We start from the raw sequence: 20,643 nt of genomic DNA on the forward strand, positions 1-20,643 counted from the left end.
GCCAGTGGAGGGATTGGCAGAGAGGGGTGGCAGATACAGAGCGGTTAGTAATACAATTCGGAGTTTATTATATTCACATCTTTGCACAACACGGTTTTAGTCATTCTACTTTCATGACTGAAGTCTCCTGTGAGGAGGAGCTGGGATGGGGGTTTGACTTCTTTTTCGATCGTGCCTGCATGAGGTGAATATAGATCTGCATGTGGCCACCCCGCCCTCTCTTCTATACAGCGCTGTGAGGGAGCGGAGAGGTGTGGCTTTACACTGCTCTCCGTATCCTGACTGGCTGGCGGTCGAACATAGAACATCGGGATTTCTCGCCCATTGGCTTGGGACAGGACGGCTCGGCCCGCCCTACTGTACATATGTTTATTACAACTAGACTACGCACTCCGAAATACACCCATCCAAACACGGGGCGCGTGAGCCAAGCTGGCCAATAAGTAAGCTAGCTTTAATAGAACCGTCCAATCACAAAGCGCCATTTGCAGAAGTGGCCCTGCCCCATGTCTCCGTCTTCTCTAGTGGAGGGAATACGTAGTTTACGTAGTGCTGTTTCAGTCTGGGCTTCTTTAGATACAATTTTGGCGTATCTCCAGCTGTGAATGGCCGCGTGCAGCTGTCACTCACAGGCCATTTAAATGGCTACGCAGTGTCAAACTAGGAGCCGTGTGATCTGCAGATTGAACCGGAATAGAGACAAGGCCTGAAGATGATCAAAGAAGAGGAGGAAGATGGCAATACCCAGCACGGAGAGGAGCAGCTCCGTCAGCGCTATGAAGAGCTGTGCGGCAGCCTTAACATGGACGAGAGGGCCCGTGTGGAGGCCTGGGAGAGCTACGGCAGGATGAGCCAGAACTACACTCTGGAGGTGAGGGCTGCGAGCTGTCTGTAGGGATGACAGGAGGAAGGGAGGATGACTGTGCCCTCCCCTCAGCGGGTGATGGATGACAGGGGACCGGCATTGTGTTCTATCAGCTGGGCATGGCAGCACTGTGTGTGACAGGAGGAGGAGATCACTGGGGTCCTGTATGTGTCACCGAGGAGGGCTCCGGGGTCACTCAGCACCACCACTACCCCCAGATCTACATAGACATCCGGGTCTCTGTACATCCAGCTTTACATATAGATACCGAGCTCCGTGTACATCCTGGTCCCTGTATAGGTCCAGCCCTTCATATCGGTCCCGGTCTCCAGAAATATCAGGGCACCATCTACATCCTGGTTTGTGGAGATCCAAGTCTCTACATCATTTCAGCTCTTCATAGCGACCCGTGTAGATCCAGCTTTGTGTACATACAGGTCTCCACATAGATGCAGCTTTGTGTACATACAGGTCTCCACATAGATCCAGCTTTGTGTACATACAGGTCTCCACATAGATGCAGCTTTGTGTACATACAGGTCTCCACATAGATGCAGCTTTGTGTACATACAGGTCTCCACATAGATGCAGCTTTGTGTACATACAGGTCTCTGCGTAGATCCAGGTTTGTGTAGATCCAGCTCTCTATGTAGATTCTAGTCTTCATAAAGATTCAACTTTCCATGTAAATATAGCTCTCCTGTAGATTCAGCTTTCAATGTAGATCCAGCTCTCCATGTAGATGCAGGTTTGTGTAATCGAGGTCTCTGCATAGATCCAGCTTTCTGCATAGATCCAGGTTTGTGTAGATCCAGCTCTCTATGTAGAATTCTGGTCTGCATAAAGATTCATCTTTCCATGTAGATCCAGATTTGTGTAAATCCAGCTCTCCCGTATATTCAGCTTTCCATGTAGATGCAGCTCTCCACATAGATGCAGGTCTGCGTAGGTCCAGGTCTCCAGGTAGATACAGCTTTCTGCATAGATCCAGGTTTGTGTAAATCCAGCTCTCTATGTAGAATCTAGTCTTCATAAATATTCAGTTTTCCATGTAAATCCAGCTTTCCCGTAGTTTCAGCTTTCCACATAGATCCATCTTTCCATGTAGATCCAGTTTTTTACATAGATCCATATTTCCACGTAGATCCAGTTTTCCACGTAGATCCATATTTCCACGTAGATCCATATTTCCACGTAGTTCCAGTTTTCCACGTAGTTCCAGCTTTCCACGTAGTTCCAGCTTTCCACGTAGTTCCAGCTTTCCACGTAGTTCCAGCTTTCCACGTAGTTCCAGCTTTCCACGTAGTTCCAGCTTTCCACGTAGTTCCAACTTTCCACATAGATTCAACTTTCCACATAGATTCAGGTTTAGATGCAGCTTTCCACATAAATCCAGCTCTCCTGTAGATTCAGCATTCCACGTAGATTCAGGTCTCCATGTAAATTCAAGTCTTCATAAAGATTCAGGTCTCCACATAGAAGTAGTTCTTCACCAAGATCCAGATTTCTACATACTTCTAGGTCTCCAAGTAGTTCCACATCTCTGTGTTAGATACAAGTCTCCATGTAGATCCGGAGCACTATGTAGATCTGCATTTCCGTGTAGGTCCAGCTCCTGGGTAGGTCCAGCTCCTGTGTAGATCCAGCTCTCTAAGCCACAAACAGTTTTCAGTAGTCTGAAGGTCTGGAGGTGCCATTATACTTTTGTGTATGTAGTTCAAAAGCTTATAGTGGAATAGTCAAACGTCTATTCTGGGTTTCTTAACCAGGTTTTTGTGGAACCTTAGGGTTCCTCCAGAGGTTGCTAGGGGTTCCTTGAGCTATGAGCAATGGTGGGTCTTGATCTCCCACCTACACTGATAGGCAATGTTAGGCTACATGTACATTGGAACCGCCGTTAGACATCAACTCTACTAGCAGCAGAAAAACACTAAACGCAGCAAAAAACTCGTGCAAACGTGGTGCCGCATTTAGCCTCATGTACCCACTTTTACCAATGCCTATCCATTTCATTGGCCAGAGTACTTGCCATTAAAATGAATAAATGTCCAAGCGCTAAACACGGCTAGCGCTTAGGCATGTTTATATGCTTTTTTTGCTGCATTTAGCATTTTTTGGCCAAAGAGTTTCTCTCCTGAATGCGATTCTTCTGCATTCAGGAGAGGGACATTTAACTGCCCCTAAACATAGGCTTTTATTGAGTTTTAGTTCGGGGGCTTTCAGGGGAAAAAAAAAATGCCAAAAGGAGCAGCAGTGTACTGCCTTAGGAGGCAATTTTCCTCTGGCATCCAATGTAAGGGGGCACTTCAATACTGACCAATAATGGAAGAGGTGTACTTTTTAATGTAGGAGAGCTCCTGTCCACTAGCCTCTAGTGCAGAGCTGGCCATACAATTTGCAAATTTCAAGTGGTTCCTGGTGTACCAAAGGAAAATTTATTTAAAGTAGAATGTAAGCTCTAACGAGCAGGAACTTCTGTTTCCACTTGTACCAAATTGTATGGTAACTGTAATATCTAACTTCATTTTGTAAAGCGCTATATAAATCCTGTATAATAATAATAAAGTGGTAATAAACTCTTCTTTAACCGCTTGCCGCCCTGCCACTGTGTATATACGTGTCCAGGGCGGCAGTGGAGCGCAAAACCACGTTTAAAAACGGGTTCCGCGCTCCCGACACTTTCGCCGGCAGGAGGCGCGCGCTCCCGCCGACACGCGGGTGATCCGATTTGATCCAGGAGGGATCAATCATTAGATTTCAGCCAGTGATTTCTGGCTGAAATCACATGATCGGTCCCTGTCCTATCCTGTCCTGTGTTGACAAATACACAGGGCAGGATATGATGTCATTCTTCTCTGCCTGGACACATTCCGTTCCAGACAGAGAAGAAGACATCCAAAAAGTGAGTACACAAGCACTACACTACAGTTAGAACACTCTAGGACACATTTAACCCCCTGATCGCCCCCCCCCCCTGTTAACCCTTCACTGCCCTGTCACCAGTGTCACTGATCAGTGAAGCGATTTTTACTGATCAGTGTCGCTGGCGACTTCCGATAGAGTTAGCGCCCCTCCCAGATAGCACCAGTTTGCCCGCCAGTACACCAGTAATCCCGTTTAACCCCTTGATTGCCCCCCCCCCAGTTAACCCCTGCACTGCCCTGTCACCAGTGTCACTGATCAGTGAACCAATTTTTACTGATCACTGTATCAGTGTCGCTGGCGACTTCCGATAGAGTTAGCGCCCCTCCCAGATAGTGCCAGTTTGCCCGCCAGTACATCAGTAATCCCATTTAACCCCTTGATCGCCCCCCCCCCCAGTTAACCCCTTCACTGCCCTGTCACCAGTGTCACTGATCAGTGAACCAATTTTTACTGATCACTGTATCAGTGTCGCTGGCGACTTCCGATAGTGTTAGCGCCCCTCCCAGATAGCGCCAGACTGCCCGCCAGTACACCAGTAATCCCGTTTAACCCCTTGATCCCCCCACCAGTTAACCCCTTCACTGCCCTGTCACCAGTGTCACTGATCAGTGAACCCATTTTTACTGATCACTGCATCAGTGTCGCTGGCGACTTCCGATAGTGTTAGCGCCCCTCCCAGATAGCGCCAGATTGCCCGCTAGTACACCAGTAATCCCATTTAACCCCTTAATCTCCCCCCCCTAGTTAACCCATTCACTGCCCTGTCACCAGTGTCACTGATCAGTGAACCGATTTTTACTGATCACTGTATCAGTGTCGCTGGCGACTTCCGATAGTGTTAGCGCCCCTCCCAGATAGCGCCAGATTGCCTGCCAGTACACCAGTAATCCCGTTTAACCCCTTGATCGCCCCCCCCCCAGTTAACCTCTTCACTGCCCTGTCACCAGTGTCACTGATCAGTGAACCAATTTTTACTGATCACTGTATCAGTGTCGCTGGCGACTTCCGATAGCGTTAGCGCCCCTCCCAGATAGCACCAGATTGCCCGCTAGTACACCAGTAATCCCATTTAACCCCTTAATCCCCCCCCCCCCCCAGTTAACCCCTTCACTGCCCTGTCACCAGTGTCACTGATCAGTGAACCGATTTTTACTGATCACTGTATCAGTGTCGCTGGCGACTTCCGATAGTGTTAGCGCCCCTCCCTGATAGCGCCATATTGCCCGCCAGTACACCAGTAATCCCGCTTAACCCCTTGATCCCCCCCCCCAGTTAACCCCTTCACTGCCCTGTCACCAGTGTCACTGATCAGTGAACCAATTTTTACCGATCACTGTATCAGTGTTGCTGGCGACTTCCGATAGTGTTAGCGCCCCTCCCAGATAGCGCTAGATTGCCCGCTAGTACACCAGTAATCCCATTTAACCCCTTAATCTCCCCCCCCAGTTAACCCCATCACTGCCCTGTCACCAGTGTCACTGATCAGTGAACCAATTTTTACCGATCACTGTATCAGTGTTGCTGGCGACTTCCGATAGTGTTAGCGCCCCTCCCAGATAGCGCTAGATTGCCCGCTAGTACACCAGTAATCCCATTTAACCCCTTAATCTCCCCCCCCAGTTAACCCCATCACTGCCCTTTCACCAGTGTCACTGATCAGTGAACCGATTTTTACTGATCACTGTATCAGTGTCGCTGGCGACTTCCGATAGTGTTAGCGCCCCTCCCAGATAGCGCCAGATTGCCCGCCAGTACACCAGTAATCCCGCTTAACCCCTTGATCCCCCCCCCCAGTTAACCCCTTCACTGCCCTGTCACCAGTGTCACTGATCAGTGAACCAATTTTTACCGATCACTGTATCAGTGTTGCTGGCGACTTCCGATAGTGTTAGCGCCCCTCCCAGATAGCGCTAGATTGTCCGCTAGTACACCAGTAATCCCATTTAACCCCTTAATCTCCCCCCCCAGTTAACCCAATCACTGCCCTGTCACCAGTGTCACTGATCAGTGAACCGATTTTTACTGATCACTGTATCAGTGTCGCTGGCGACTTCCGATAGTGTTAGCGCCCCTCCCAGATAGCGCCAGATTGCCCGCTAATACACCAATAATCCTGTCTAACCCCTTGATCTCCCCCCCCCCCCCGAGTTGACCCCTTCACTGCCCTGTCACCAGTGTCATTGATCAGTGAACAGATTTTTACTGATCACTGTATCAGTGTCGCTGGCGACTTCCGATAGTGTTAGCGCCCCTCCCAGATAGCGCCAGTTTGCCCGCTAGTGCACCAGAAATCCCTTTTAACCCCTTGATCGCCCCCTCCCCCCCCAGTTAACCCCTTTACTGCCCTGTCACCAGTGTCATTGATTACAGTGAACAGATTTTTACTGATCACTGTATTAGTGTCACTGGTGACTTCCGATAGTGTTAGCGCCCCTCCTAGATAGCGCTAGTTTGCCCGCTAATGCATGGGATTTTTTTTACCAAAAACATGTAGCAGAATACATTTTGGCTTAAATTTATGACTAACTTTGAGTTTTTACGATATATTTTTTATAGCTGAAAGTAGAAAATATTGTTTTTTTTCAAACTTTTTGTGATTTTTTTATTAATAGCGCAAAAAATAAAAAGCGCACAGGTGATCAAATACCACCAAAAGAAAGCTCTATTTGTGTGAAAAAAAGGACGTAAATTTCGTTTGGGTGCAGCATTGCATGACCGCGCAATTATCATTTGAATTAGTGCAGCGCCAAACAGCAAAAAAAGGCCTGGTCATTAAGGGGGGTAAATCCTCTGGGGCTCAAGTGGTTAATAAATTTTACCTATAGGTAAGCTGTGAACCGTTTAGGAGATATTAGCCCATTTTGATATTCGGCGCATGCGTTCTAAAGGAACGGTATACCCATGCCGTTCCTTCAGAGCACTGTGCCGTGGCCCAGGACTCCCGCGCACATGCACGGGAGTGATGTCATCGGAGTATGGCCAGTCAGCCGACCAGAGCTCTTGAACCTGGAAGGGAGACTGTGTGAAGATGGAAGCCCCGGGGAGCCATGACAGTGCTCTGCTGGAGGACTTTGTTTCAAGGTAAGTCCTTCATAATGTGCTAGTATGCAATGCATACTAACATATTATGCCTTTTACCTTGCAGGGGTTTTTTTTCTCTCTCTCTTTTTTTTTTATTTGATGCGGTTTACTACCATTTTAATGAGTGGGCCTGTGGGCCCCTTCAGCCTGAAATTCTTCAGTTGAAGGAGCCTGGTAGAAAATTGTTGGCTGAACAGCAGCTGCATCAACTCAAGTGCAGTCTCTGTTTGGGAATTTTGATAGCTGGCTGGGTCAGCTGTCAAAATACAATATTCTCAGTGGGCATTTCTGCTATCCACACTGTACAGCCCACAGGCTGAATGAAAAAGTCTTTATGTGTATGGCCAGTTCAAAGGGACATGAATGACAGTTTTCATTATGTTTAATTTCTGGTAAATATTATCATTAAATTCTTTGTTTAATTGTTGTTGAAAATACATTTGTAAAGTAAGGGGGTGTCATTACGTTTCTTTAGTTACAGCGTATTCTTTATTACTTTCTTTGTTTCTGTATCTACAATTTATTGATCACACAAAGGTCCTATTCACACCTGAGAGTTTTGTAGCTTGAAGCTCCAAGACTCTCAAAGCTGGTTCACAACAGAATGCAGTGCAAGAAACCCGCATTCTGTGCGCTTTTTACTGCAATGCATGCATAACGCACTGCAGATGCGATCTTCAGCGGGTATCAATACAAAGTTAATGACACCCCAAATACAGATTGCAAATGCAGTGCTTTTGCTGCAGTGGATCGCATGGAAAAATACAATGCAAGTTGCAGTGCATTTCTAAAAGTAGTGTGGTGCGATTTTAGCCCATTCTGTTCTATAGAGTTCCAAAATGATCAACTTTGATATTTTTTTATATATCTTGGAAAGGTGTGATATCAAGAAGTAGGAAAAGACCTTCCATATCATCCATATGTAGGGTGGCAAAGTGTAATCTATTCCTGTCAGTGACGCTGTTACCGTGGTGGTGTTGTTTGTTGTGTGCAGAAGCTGGAGGAGCTTGTACATCTCAGCTGGGGGTTCATATCCAGTGTTTGATGCTTTGCCTGTGTTTGGGTTGGAGATGAGGACAGCTTGGTGTCTCCTTGGAGAGACACAACAACCATTTGACTTCCATTGCTGGGACTCTTATCTGCGCCTGGCTGGGGGTCATTTCTGTAATTAGCCGTCCTGTAATTTGACATTCAGTAGACTGAATAATCTGAGATGGACTTAAAGGTTTGTTAGGCTAAGGTTACACAGGAGATTTCAGTCTCTTGTTGGCAGTCACCTCATTTGCCAAACACTTCAGTTGTTATGTTGTTAATGAGACAACTGTCCATAATGGATGACAGAAACATTTGCTGAGAGAACATGTGGGCTGCTTTGCTGAACCTATGAAGATGTGATTTTCTTGGTTTTATGCTTCCATGCCCTCTGAGTCCTGGAACAAGCTAACAGATCAAGTAAGTTAGAAGTCCTCATCTGCGTTCCTGATTCAGGTCACTGACCCAGAAAACATTGGAGCCACATGACAGCCCAGGAACTAGCAGAAGGAAAGTCAGCAGCAGCAGATCAAGAGGGACACTTGTCCAGCTGACGAGTGTCTAAAGCAATGGTCTCCAAACTGCGGCCCAGGGGCCAGATGCGGCCCTTATCTGGCCCTTGGAGCACTATTCCACCAACTGACACCAATGATGGGGCACCATTCACCATACTGACACCATCAATGGGGAAGCATTCTCACTGATATCAACAATGGGGAACTATTTCTCCCATTAAATCCAATGATGGAGAACCGATACCTGGGAATTTTCCACTCTGACAAGTCACAGTCTGGCCCCCATAAAGCCTGAAGGCGCTTTTCTTGGAAAGTCTGGAGACCCCTGGTCTAAAGCAACCTTTCTTAACCTTTTTACCCATGAGAAACACTTGAAAAAATGTTGAAGTTCTTGGGTAACCCCTACTAAAATGGGTTATATAGTACCTGCAGCTCATGTGACATAAACTTGTTGATCACGTTAAGATCTGGTTCACACCTATGCGTTTTTCAGTGCATTTTACAGAAACGCACTACAGTCCATTTAACATGGTTTCCTATGTGACATGTTCACATCTATGCGTTTTCAGCCGCTGAGTTTTTGGAAAGGTTCAGGGAGTTTTTTCCTGCAGCAGATTGCGTTTTTGGTGCAATAGACTTCAATTCAACTACACCAAAAATGCAAGTGTTGCATGTGTTTTTTATGCATTTTTTCCCAATAGGAAAGTATTGACTGTGATTTTGATGCAACTTTATACTCTCTGGCACTCATGGTCGCACCAAAGTAGTGCAGGAACCTTTTCAAAGTACCAGCGACTTTGCAAAGGTTCCTACACTACTTTGAATGCCAGAGAGTGTAAGATCGGATCAGAGTCGCACTCAATACTTTCCTGTTGGTACAAAATGCCACAAAACTCAAAACGCATCAAAGCATGTAAAAATCGCATGTTCAGAAATGCAAAATGCAGCACAAATTGTGCTATAAAAATGCTTCAATCGCAACACGCCTAGGTGTATACCAGACCTAAAAGAACAAGTAGTGTGGCATGCCAGCATACCTACAAATTTTTTTCAGTAATACTCGTGAAATACTTAATAACTGTAAAAAAAGAATGCAGACTGTAACCGTTGTGGCATCCTCTAATATTAATGGACATTGTAGAGGTGCTCCTTATATTGGTACATTAGCTCCTTACATTAGTAGAAAATTGACTTGTTGCATTGTTGGTCAGTGTAGGTGGGAAATTAAATCAATGCTGACGATTCATGGACCCCTTAGCAACCTCAGGAGGAACCCTAGTTGAGAAACACTGGTCTCAACTATCATATGTGGCAGTTCTTGACACTCCTCTGAAAAGTGATCTGCAGTGGATCGCTTTTCACGGGGCATTTGACCGGCAGTGAGGGGTCATATGTTGCCTTTCCACTGCCTGTTTTAACTCTGAAAATGTTGATGGTTCCAGTATGGCCCCATTCACTTGATTTGGTCACGCTAAGCAGGGATATTGCCAGCTGAACGCAACATGGGGGTTAATTTTTGCTGCGGCATGTGTACAAACCTGAGCTGCTGCATGTATTTGTTTAAGTGAGTGGTCAGCCGGAGGTAATACCACAGCTCTGCCTGCTTTTACCGCCCCCTGGCCACCCATGTAAACATGCCCTAGGAGGGAATTTCCCTTGTTTTAGAGAGATTTTCACTCCCTTTCTGCTGTGTCTACAAAATAGGAAAAAAAGGGACATTTCCAGAAAAACTGACAGGTTTGAATTATTTTTTTTAATTGATTCAAAAATGAGGAAAAAAGTTTTGGCTTTAGCTATACATTAAGCACATTATAGTCTGATGCACTATATACTATTAAGTTGAGTGATATTCCTGGCTGTATCGGTTCATATCATTATATGCTAGTCAGGATTTGATGGACTGAAAAATTGGAAGCAATCCAAAGCAAAAGTTATAGGGGTCACTTATATCGCATGTAAGTTCATCATTTATTGTGAGTAGCTGGTGGAAAATGTATCTAAACCCAAAAACAAAAATGTAATATATTGCAACTTATCAGTCCTTAGATGTGGTGGATGCACTTGTTTTCCAGGGGGTGGGGGTGGGGGGTTGTTTTCTTTTTTTAGGCAAAGGACATTTTCAGCAAGTAGAGAAATATACTTGTTGATTGTACTGGAAACAAAGTATTCTTGTCACTCCCTGTTAGATGAAAAGACAGCAAAACAATCTTTCTTGTGTAAACTACTACTCCTATCATACGCCATGTAATGGAGGTGAACAAAAGCAGACTTGTTTGAAGTCCAGCCTGTGTGACAAACATGGCTTCCCCCAGAGAAACAGCAGAGAAGCGAGTGTAGCCATGAAGGGACAAGAAGTATGTTACCTGCAAGATTACAAAGTGAAAATAAAGGAGTAAAAGCCTGAAAAACTAAAACTAATGCAACCACCAAATCTAAATACTAATAATATGAAGTATATAACATGTTTGTTTTGAGGTTTCAAGGTTTGGCTTTTAAAAGAAAAATAAAAATAACATAGATGTCCTACTCACCTGTTCTGTGCAGTGGTTTTACACAGAGCCCCCTACCAGCACTCCTGGCTCCTCCCCCTTGACCAGTACCCCCAGTAGCAAGCCACTTGCTATGTAGGCACTGGTATGTGCTCGCTCCAGAGCCCTGCTCTATGTGTCCTTAAGACACATAAAGACGCGGCTTGGCTCTCCAAACTACTGTAAAAATTGTTTTAAATATATTGGTTATTCAGAAGAACATATAACCCCTCTGAATCCTACATTTTTAGCAGAAAGAGTAAAAAGTAATTTAAATTGGTCTTTATTCATTGTTAATATAGTTACTTTCTGGCTACAGACCAAAGAGTAAGAGTAATCTGTTTTTCACAACATTAATCCCATACAGTATGGAGTTTTACAGGAAAAGGAGATCTGGCTACAGGACCTAGAAACTCAAATACTTTTAATTAATGTCATCCTTTCTTAAATAAAGAAGGGATGGGGTTGTGTTTTTGTATATTTGTTAATAATAATTGTGTTTAAAATAGTTTGAATTTTTAAAAATGTCTTGCCTTCCATAATGAACTTCACAATGCGGGGTAGATGTGGCAAAGACACCCTTCCTATGACAACCTCCACCTAATGTTGAAGGCCATCACTTGGCTCCCCTTCCTCAGGACATGGACTCACCTTTCTCTGTCCAACACCACTCTAGTGTGAGCCAGCTGAACTACGCAGTACTTCCTGGTATGGGTGAGCATGTGACTCCCTTCTTCTATCTCCTGTGAGATCTCTGGAGACTGGTGATTGGACTAGTCCTCTCACATGGAACCAATGAAGGTGTCCATAGCTTTGTGTAAGCAACAAAAAAGGCAATGTGGAGCTTAGAGGGTTTGCTCTCCTTGGTTCTTGCAGTTGAATGGAGAGGGGTGGGAGAGTACTGTATATACATGTGAGTATATTTGTATGTGATACATGTTGTTGTCTTACAGGGAAATGCCCTGCACTGGCTTGCTTGTGCACTATATGTAGCCTGCAGACAAACAGTGCCAACAGTGGGCAGAGGGACCGTGGAAGGAAATTATGTTTCGCTCACTCGGATCCTGACTTCATCAGAACTAAGGTAATGAATAAAGATTACACAGCAATTGGGACACTTCATCTCCAGTCTCCACTAATGGGTGAAACAAAACGATTAAAACATTTTTACACCTTTTTGCATCATTCTCCATCCCTCTTCCAGATGCAGTATAAGTCCCTAGGATATTAAGGCCTCATGTGAACTGCTGCTCCAAAATGGAAGTTTAGGAGCTTTTGGCATTTTTTTTGCTAAAGCCCCTTAACCACTTTCCCTCCTGAGGATTTACCCCCTTCCTAACCATGCCATTTTTTGCGTAACGACACTGTGTTACTTTGACAGTTGCACGATCATGCAACACTGCACCCAAATGAAATCTACGTCCTTTTTTTTCCCCCACAAATTGAGCTTTCTTTCGGTGGTATTTGATCGCCTGTGTGTTTTTTATTTTTTTGCACTAAAAAAATAAGCGAATGACAATTTTGAGAAAAAAACTATATTTTTGACTTTTTGCTATTAAACATGTCCAGTGAAAAAATTTAAACAAATTTCATTATAAAAATTTAGGCCAAAATGTATTCTGCGACATATCTTTGCTAAAAAAAATCCCAATATGTGTAAATTAATTGGTTTAAGTGAAAGTCATAGCATTTACAAATGGCGGTATATATACTGGATTTTTTTTTTTTTGTTAATTTTTACTTGTAATAGCGGCGACTTATAGCGGGACTGCTTGCAGGTATTCTGATACTGGGGGGAACTGACTTGGTGTCACTGACATCCCCAGCGACACCAATACAGTGATCAATGCTAAAAAGAAAAACACTGACACTGTACTAATGGCACTGGGCAGGAAGGGGTTAACATGAGGGGTAAGCAAAGGGTTAACTGTGCTGGGTGTGTTTTACTATGGGGTCATGTGTTTGTGCTTCACTGTAAGCACACTGCTTTGTATGGCTGTACACTAGTTGACTGGGAGGAGAACTGTTTTGTTTACAAACAGTTCTCCTCCCCGTCGGAGATCCTCAGCAATCACCAGGTGCCAGTGAGTAATCACCAGCCGGGACCCAGTGATTGACAGCCGCGGCTGCGAATGGCGGTGTGGGTAGGGCGTGCACCCCTTACCCAGAAATGCAAAACCACGTGTATATATACGTGATTTTCTGCTCCCGTGCCACCCTGTAGCAGTATTTCTGCTATAGGGCGGGCAGGAAGCAGTTAACTTAACTCAGTAAAATCCTATGTGTCCATGAACAAATAGGTTTTTATCAGCGTTTAGCAGGAGCAGCATTCAGGAGCAGTTAAACATCCCTCTCCTGAATGCAGAAGAATCACATTCAGGAGAGAAACATTTTGGCCAAGAAACGCAAACCGAGGCAAAAATGTATGTTTAGCGTTTAGGTGTTTATTCATTTAAATGGAATGTATATAAATATCCAGCCCCCCTATGCTGATCTCAGTAGCACACACATCCTGCACTGACCTCATTAGTACACACTGTTTGCCCATCAACTGTTTTTCACAGCATCCCCGGGATCTCTACCCACGTGCATTTGCCTGGCTACCCCAGCATCTCTACAGACGGGCTCAGGCCGAGTGATTGGATAGATGGTGTGTCCTTCTATTATATAGTTTTGGTAAATCTAAAGGAGATCGTACAGAGATTGTACAATCAGATTGTATAGTGTATGGCCACATTTATACACCAAAAATTACCTAGTTGCACTTTCATTGTAATTAATTGTTAATGGCACACCAAACACAGAAGCAAGCACACGTTTTGCCACATGAAAAGACAGATGACAAATGAAACAAAACGCGCAGTAAAAAATGTGCAATACACATCACACCAAAATGCCCCATGAGCCTTTGCCACGTGTAGCACAGCCCATTGAAATCAACAGGCTGCCCTATGTGTGTCAACGGAAAAACAAGCCAAAAAACATGCCCTCCCTCGACTCTAGGTGTGAATGGAGCCTGAAAATGAAATTGGTACGTTTACCCAGAACAATGAGGCTCCATTCACATCTGTGTGTTTCTGAATGCATGACAGACTGCACAGAAAATGTGTGCTTTGCCATGCATTTCAGACACGTTGCAAATGTACATCGTGTTTGTGTTGTCATTACGTGTTAAAGTGTTACTAAACCCAGGACCCTGCATTCATATATCTGGTCTCCCACAGTACACGGAACATGGAAATGCAATTATTTCAGTAAATGTAAACTGCTAAATACCTTTTCTCATCAGCAGTTAGAGCAGTCTTGTGACTTCAGCTAATCTCATTTTGCTACCTGTATAAAAGACACCTGTCCACAGGAGCAATCAAACAATCAGATTCCAAACTCTCCACCATGGTAAAAAACAAAGAGCTGTCCAAGGATGTCAGGGACAAGATTGTAGACCTACACAAGGCTGGACTGGGCTACCAAACTATCACCAAGCAGCTTGGTGACAAGGTGACAACAGTGCAATCATTCACAAATGGAAGAAACACAAAACAACTGTCAGTCTCCCTAGGTCTGGTGCACCATGCAGGATCTCACCTCGTGGAATGTCAATGATCATGAGAACAGTGAGGAATCATCCCAGTACTACACGTGAGGATCTTGTCAATGATCTCCGGGCAGCTGGGACCACAGTCTCCAAGAAAACAATTGGTAACACACTACCCTATCTCCTCTCTCCAATCCCCTAGGCAAAAACAAGCAGCTAATGTGTGCCATGTGGGCACAGCCCCACTGCATGGGAAAGCTGTTCTTGCCTGGAGTTAGGCTTTAAAGTATAAAAAGAACAATGATGTCAGTGTCCTGGCTTACTATGTTGTTTAAATGGTGGAGTAACATTAAAATTTCTGACAGGGCGCGGTGAACATTAAGACCCTTGACAGTCATAACGGAGTAAGCTAGATAATTATTGCTATTTATAGAGCTGCTGTCTTCACACTGCCATTACAAGAGATAGACATGCTGCCTGTGCAACCATTTCATTTCATGCATATTGTAAGAGCAGTAGGACCCTTCAGAGAAACCACATGGTGATTCCAATGTTGCCCCCTTCACTGTTAAAGTGTTACTAAACCCAGGACCCTGCATTCACTATATCTGGTCTCCCACAGTACACACAACATGGAAATGCAATTATTTTAGTAAATATGAACTGCTAAATACCTTTTCTCATCAGCAGTTAGAGCAGACTTGTGACTTCTGTCAGTGTCCAGCAGAACACTGGTTACAGCTTGTGGGAAGAGTTTTAATTCTCTTGTAGTAGGATGCAGGATCCCTGATCTCTGTCTGGGCAGTGCTGATTGGCCCTGTACTGATCTCCCAAGAAAAAAAAAAACTCCCTAGCAATAAACACCAGACTGAACATGTGCAGCTTGCCCCCAAACCTCCGTTCTATCATGATATATTTAAGAGATACTGGGAGAAGGGGAGGATCAGAGAAGTCAGGATCACAAATTATTTTTACACAATGCGGAGGATTAACCTCTTAGGTTCTACAGTGAGTATAACAAGCATGCTTTACTGCACACACATACTGATGTTACTGTTGTGGGTTTAGTAACACTTTAATTAATAGGCGTGTTAGACTACTGAAAAGTCTAGGACCAAGCACAGGAACATTTGGCACTGACAGGATTTTCAGAGATTTACAGAGATGTTGCAGGTACCACTGATATCAGAGACCATTGAAGTAAAGTGGAAGACAGAATTTGAAATGGGTTTTTGTTAAAATATCGGTGCACAGTAAGCTGGTCACACACTAAAATCCCTGATCGATCAGCTGAATTTTGATCAATCAGTGGGCAAGCTTCCCCACTCAACAGAAGTCAATTGTTTAATAGACTTCTTTCGAAGGGACATGTTGGAAGATTTTTCATCAGTCATCTACTGAAGCCAATTGGCTGCTGCCACTGATCAGTGTGTTCTGACAGTGGCAGGTCCTGCTGTCAGAATGACCGATTGAACAGGTGCTAGCTGGGGTGAATTTTTTTTTTTTGGCTTTCTTTTCTTTCACACACCTCTCATTACTTGTTGAGATAAACACCCAGATTTAGTAAAAACCTTGCAGGACTCCTTTTCAAGTTTGAAAGTTCATATTTATGAACTGTGCCATTTCTGAATCCCAGGTTCACTTATGCAGTGCAGCTCTTATACAGTGCCTTGAAAAAGTATTCATACCCCTTGAAATTTTCCACATTTTGTAATGTTACAACCAAAAATGTAAATGTAATTTATTGGGTTTTTAAGTCATAGACCAACACAAAGTGACACATAATTGTGAAGTGGAAGGAAAATGATAAATGATTTCAACATTTTTTATAGATAAATATGTGAAAAGTGTGGCATGCATTTGTATTCAGCCCCCCTGAGTCAATGCTTTGTAGAACCACCTTTCACTGCAATTACAGCTGCAAGTATTGTTGGGGATGTCTCTACCAGCTTTGCACATTTAGAGAGTCAAAGTTTTGCCCATTCTTGTTTGCAAAATATCTTAAGCTCTGTCAGATTGGATGGAAAGTGTCTGTTAACAGCAATTTTATGTTTTGCCACAGATTCTCAGTTGGATTCAGGTCTGGACTTTGACTGAGCCATTAGATGAATATGATTTGATGTAAACCATTCCATTGTAGCTCTGGCTGTATGTTTAGGTTTGTTGTCCTGCTGGAAGGTGAACCTCCGTTCCAATCTCAAGTCTTTTGCAAACTCTAACAGGTTTACTTCTAAGATTACCATATATTTGGCTCCATCCATCTTCCTATTAACTCTGACCAGCTTCCCTGTCCCTGCTGAAGAAAAGCATACCCACAACATGATGCTGCCACCACCATGTTTCACGGTGGGGATGGTGTGTTCAGGGTGATGTGCAGTGGTAATTTTCCGCCACACAGTGTTTTGCTTTTAGGCCAAAAGGTTCCATTTTTGTCTCATCTGACCAGAGCATCTTCTTCCACATGTTTGCTGTGTACCCTACATGGCTTTCCACAAACTGCAAATGGGACTTCTTATGGCTTTCTTTCAACATTGGCTTTCTTCTTGCCATTCTTCCATAAAGGCCAGATTTGTGGAGTGCACGACTAATAGTTGTCCTGTGGACAGATTCTCCCACCTGAGCTGTGGATCTCTGCAGCTACTCCAGAGTTACCATGGGCCTCTTGGCTGCTTCTCTGATTAATGCTCTCCAGCCTGTCAGTTTAGGTGGACGGCCATGTCTTTGTAGGTTTGCAGTTGTGCCATTTGTCTTTCCATTTTCGGATGATGGATTGAACAATGCTCCGTGAGATGTTCAAAGCTTGGGATATTTTTTTATAATCTAACCCTGTTTTAAACTTCACAACTTTATCCCTGACCTGTCTGGTGTGTTCCTTGGCCTTCATGATGTTGTTTGTTCACTAATGTTCTCTAAAAAACCTCTGAGGACTTCACAGAAGAGCTGTATTTATACTGAGATTAAATTACACATGGGTGGACTCTATTTACTAATTAGGTGACTTCTGAAGGCAATTGGTTCTACTAGAGTTTAGTTAGGGGTGTCAGATTAAAGGGGGCTTAATACAAATGCACGGCACACTTTTTCCGATATTTATTTGTAAATCATTTAGAAAACCATTTATCATTTTCCTTCCACTTTGTGTTGGTCTATCATATAAAATCCCAATAAAATACATTTATGTTTTCGGTTGTAACATGACAAAATGTGGACATTTTCAAGGGGTATGAATACTTTTTTCAAGGCACTGTAATCCACTTCTTCAAGCCATTGGCCCTACTTGAACTCAAATGTGAGTATCTACAAAGCAAGAGCGGACTAAGATTTTGTGGCTGGGAAGACAAACACAACCAACTGTGACCTAAACAACATTCACCTCACTAAATGTGCCGTAGTGATTGGTGACTATGGGGAAAGGCTGCAGTTGTCTTTAAACTGATATTTACTGAAAAGCAAACATTTATTTATTTGCAGCTCACCAATTCTTGGCTGCGTTCGTTTTCTTTTTTTAGGGTCCATTCACACAGGTGCATTTAAAAACAGGGTGTGCTTTTTTTCAAAAATATATATCGTGTTTTTGATGCATTTTTGGTGTGTTTTCTGGTTGCCTGATTCCCAGCATGAACCTATGAATCATTGACATCAAAAAGCGCAACAAAAACATGGCCGCAGCGTGGTTTTTATGTTTGTTTGTTTTTTTTTTGCATTTTCAGGTATTTCAATGGGAGGTATGTTTTTGGTGCACTTTTGAAACAGGACGCGAAAAATGCAGCATGTAGGGCTTTTTCAAAATGCACTGCACCTGCAGGACACTAATGTGAAGAGTTCCATAGAATTTAAAGGGAAATATTTTTATTGCGTAATTGTTTTTGCACTTTAAGCAGGGCAAAGGAGCAGGAAAAGCGGATCAGTGTGAAAGGGCCCCAAGCCTTACTTTCTTTCAACTGTGATCCTACCAGTAAGTCTAATGTAAGGGATGAGACAAATCATTTACCATTGACAGGGGTACTCACAATGGTCAGCTTTTATTTATTTAGGTATTTAATATTGCTAACAGGCTTTGCTTTTTTTTTTTTAAAGCTTGATTGAATTCTTCAATAAAATGAAGAAGTGGGAGGACATGGCCAATCTGCCTGCAGATTTCCGTGAAAGGACCAAGAAGCTAGAGCGCAACTTCACAGTCACCGCTGTACTTTTCAAAAAGTATGACCCTATCTTCCAGAAGATCTTTAAAAACAGCCAGGAGGAGCAGCCGCGGCAGCACAGGGGCCGGAAACAACGGTAAGTTTTAGAGATAGGTAAGAATCCACAAGGTTGGTTACTATTGTATTTGGCAAGGTTTGTATAATCTCTTACGCTTGCCTCCTTTTTCCTCTTTGTACTCCCCACAGTTAAGGCGTATTCTCAGTTTTGCAGTCAGATTTGAGAAAACTCAAATACATGTCTGTTATAGGTCTCCATTCACACAGCATACCTAAAAAAAAATAAAACAAATTCAAAACCTGGCCAATTCTGACATTTCTCATACATGTAAAAATTGCATTTTTTTTTGCTAGAAAATTACTTAGATCCCTCAAACAATATATATTTTTAAGCAGAGGCCCTGGAGAATAAAATGGTGGTAGTTGCAATACTGTAGTTTTTGTCACATGATATTTGTGCAGTGGTTTATCAAATGCAGTCTTCAGAAAGAAATACACTGTAATGAAATGTAGTGCATACAGGCACAATATATTACACATTTTTTTGTAAAATATAAAAGATGATGTTAAGTTGAGAAAATAGATACCTAACATGTCACGTTAGGCACATGGAATGATGATAAACTACAGTACATTCAATTATCTATTGGGGATGCTTTAAAAGCCTTTACGGGTTACCAGTTCAGAGTTAAACAGGAGGTCTGGTGCTAGAATCATTGTTCACACACTGTTGTTCACAACTATTCCTCACATGTATGGAATGACCGCTGTTTACATATGTGTGTTGGACCTGCATATGCATTACATTTTTTTAAAATGTATTTAATTGTGTTTTTTTTTTTTCCAACCTGTACCTTTTTTTTTTAGTTTTTATTATGAACTTTATTGCTATCACAAAGGATGAACATCCCTTGTAATAGCACGGGCCGTAACAGGTTCTCTTTAATCTAATAGACCCCAGATCTCTTCTCTGCCTTCCAAAGCAGCCATTCAAACCAAGATCGGTTTGTTCGGCTGCATTACTAGCTGGTAATGGCTAGTAAATAAACAGCCAAAACCGGAAGTGACAAAATCCTTGACGCTTCCGGTTTCATATTCCCTAGAGCTGATCAGGGAACAGAAGTTCCTCCTTCATCTCTCTACCTGTGGATAGGGACAGATGATCTGCCCGGTGGTTAGGAAGGAATAATCCTTCCTAATCCTTAATAAATTCCTTCCTAACTACAGGACAGACCATCTGTTCCTAGCCACAGGCCAATTTCCACTTCTCAAAAGTTGCCTACTCCTGCTCCAGAGAGGTCCACAAAATCTAGTCAGATACGTGACTCTCCTTCGGGTCATTTCGCCAGCACTGTGACGTCATTTCCGGGTGCCGCGTGTGCGTCATTTCTGCCCAGCAGATCTCATTGACCGGCATCACACGTAGACTGTTGGAACCCATAGGGAATTCACAGTGGTTTCTGGCCATGGTGACACCTTGATTTTTCATCTACCTCCCGCAGACCACTGGATTGTGGGTCATCCATCAGTGGACGCTGTCCAGCACTGTCAGGTTTGGAACATCTATGTCTGTAAGCATCCTCCTCTCTGGAAGTTTTTAATCATGTTCAAGTTGCATGGTCTTAATAAGGCTTGCATAAGTCATTCATCTCTTGGGCTCAGTTTAGGACATTCTTGCACCTGGAAGACGCTCCTTGCTGATCTTTTAATGAAGAACTGAGATCACAGTACAGACAGGGTTAATTATGTTACACATTACTTCACAGCCCCCTCATAAACATCACAAGGGGGGGTAGGGGGGGTAATGTAAGGATTTTTAAGCAAATAAAAAAGCACTTCAAAGAAATTTTGTCCACATTGCTGGTTACTTTTAAGTTATGTTGTGTTAATGCAGGGCTGTCGAAATCAACTTTATCATGGGCCACATCAACATTATGGTTGCCCTCAAAGGGCCAGTTGAGTC

General features: G+C 43.4%; 1 protein-coding gene and 1 long non-coding RNA gene across 2 annotated transcripts in view; one reads left to right on the forward strand and one right to left on the reverse strand.

Annotated features, from left to right (window-relative positions):
• Positions 1–529: 529 nt before the first annotated feature.
• RBL2 (RB transcriptional corepressor like 2) overlaps positions 530–20,643 on the forward strand; it is a 132,427-nt gene continuing 112,313 nt past the window's right edge. The window contains exons 1-3 of the mRNA XM_089684776.1: positions 530–871; positions 11,900–12,030; positions 18,559–18,759. Coding sequence (XP_089540902.1) covers positions 713–871; positions 11,900–12,030; positions 18,559–18,759 — 491 coding nt within the window. The 5' untranslated portion in view covers positions 530–712. The remainder of the gene's footprint in view (positions 872–11,899; positions 12,031–18,558; positions 18,760–20,643) is intronic.
• Positions 18,475–20,643, reverse strand: part of LOC149456578 (uncharacterized) — a 50,982-nt gene continuing 48,813 nt past the window's right edge. The window contains exon 2 of the long non-coding RNA XR_016313854.1: positions 18,475–18,952. This is a non-coding gene — a long non-coding RNA (uncharacterized LOC149456578). The remainder of the gene's footprint in view (positions 18,953–20,643) is intronic.

Source organism: Staurois parvus, unplaced genomic scaffold (genome assembly GCF_062004578.1).
Source record: "Staurois parvus isolate SC_StPar_1 unplaced genomic scaffold, SC_StPar_1.0 ptg000356l, whole genome shotgun sequence".
Taxonomy (NCBI): Eukaryota; Metazoa; Chordata; class Amphibia; order Anura; family Ranidae; genus Staurois; species Staurois parvus.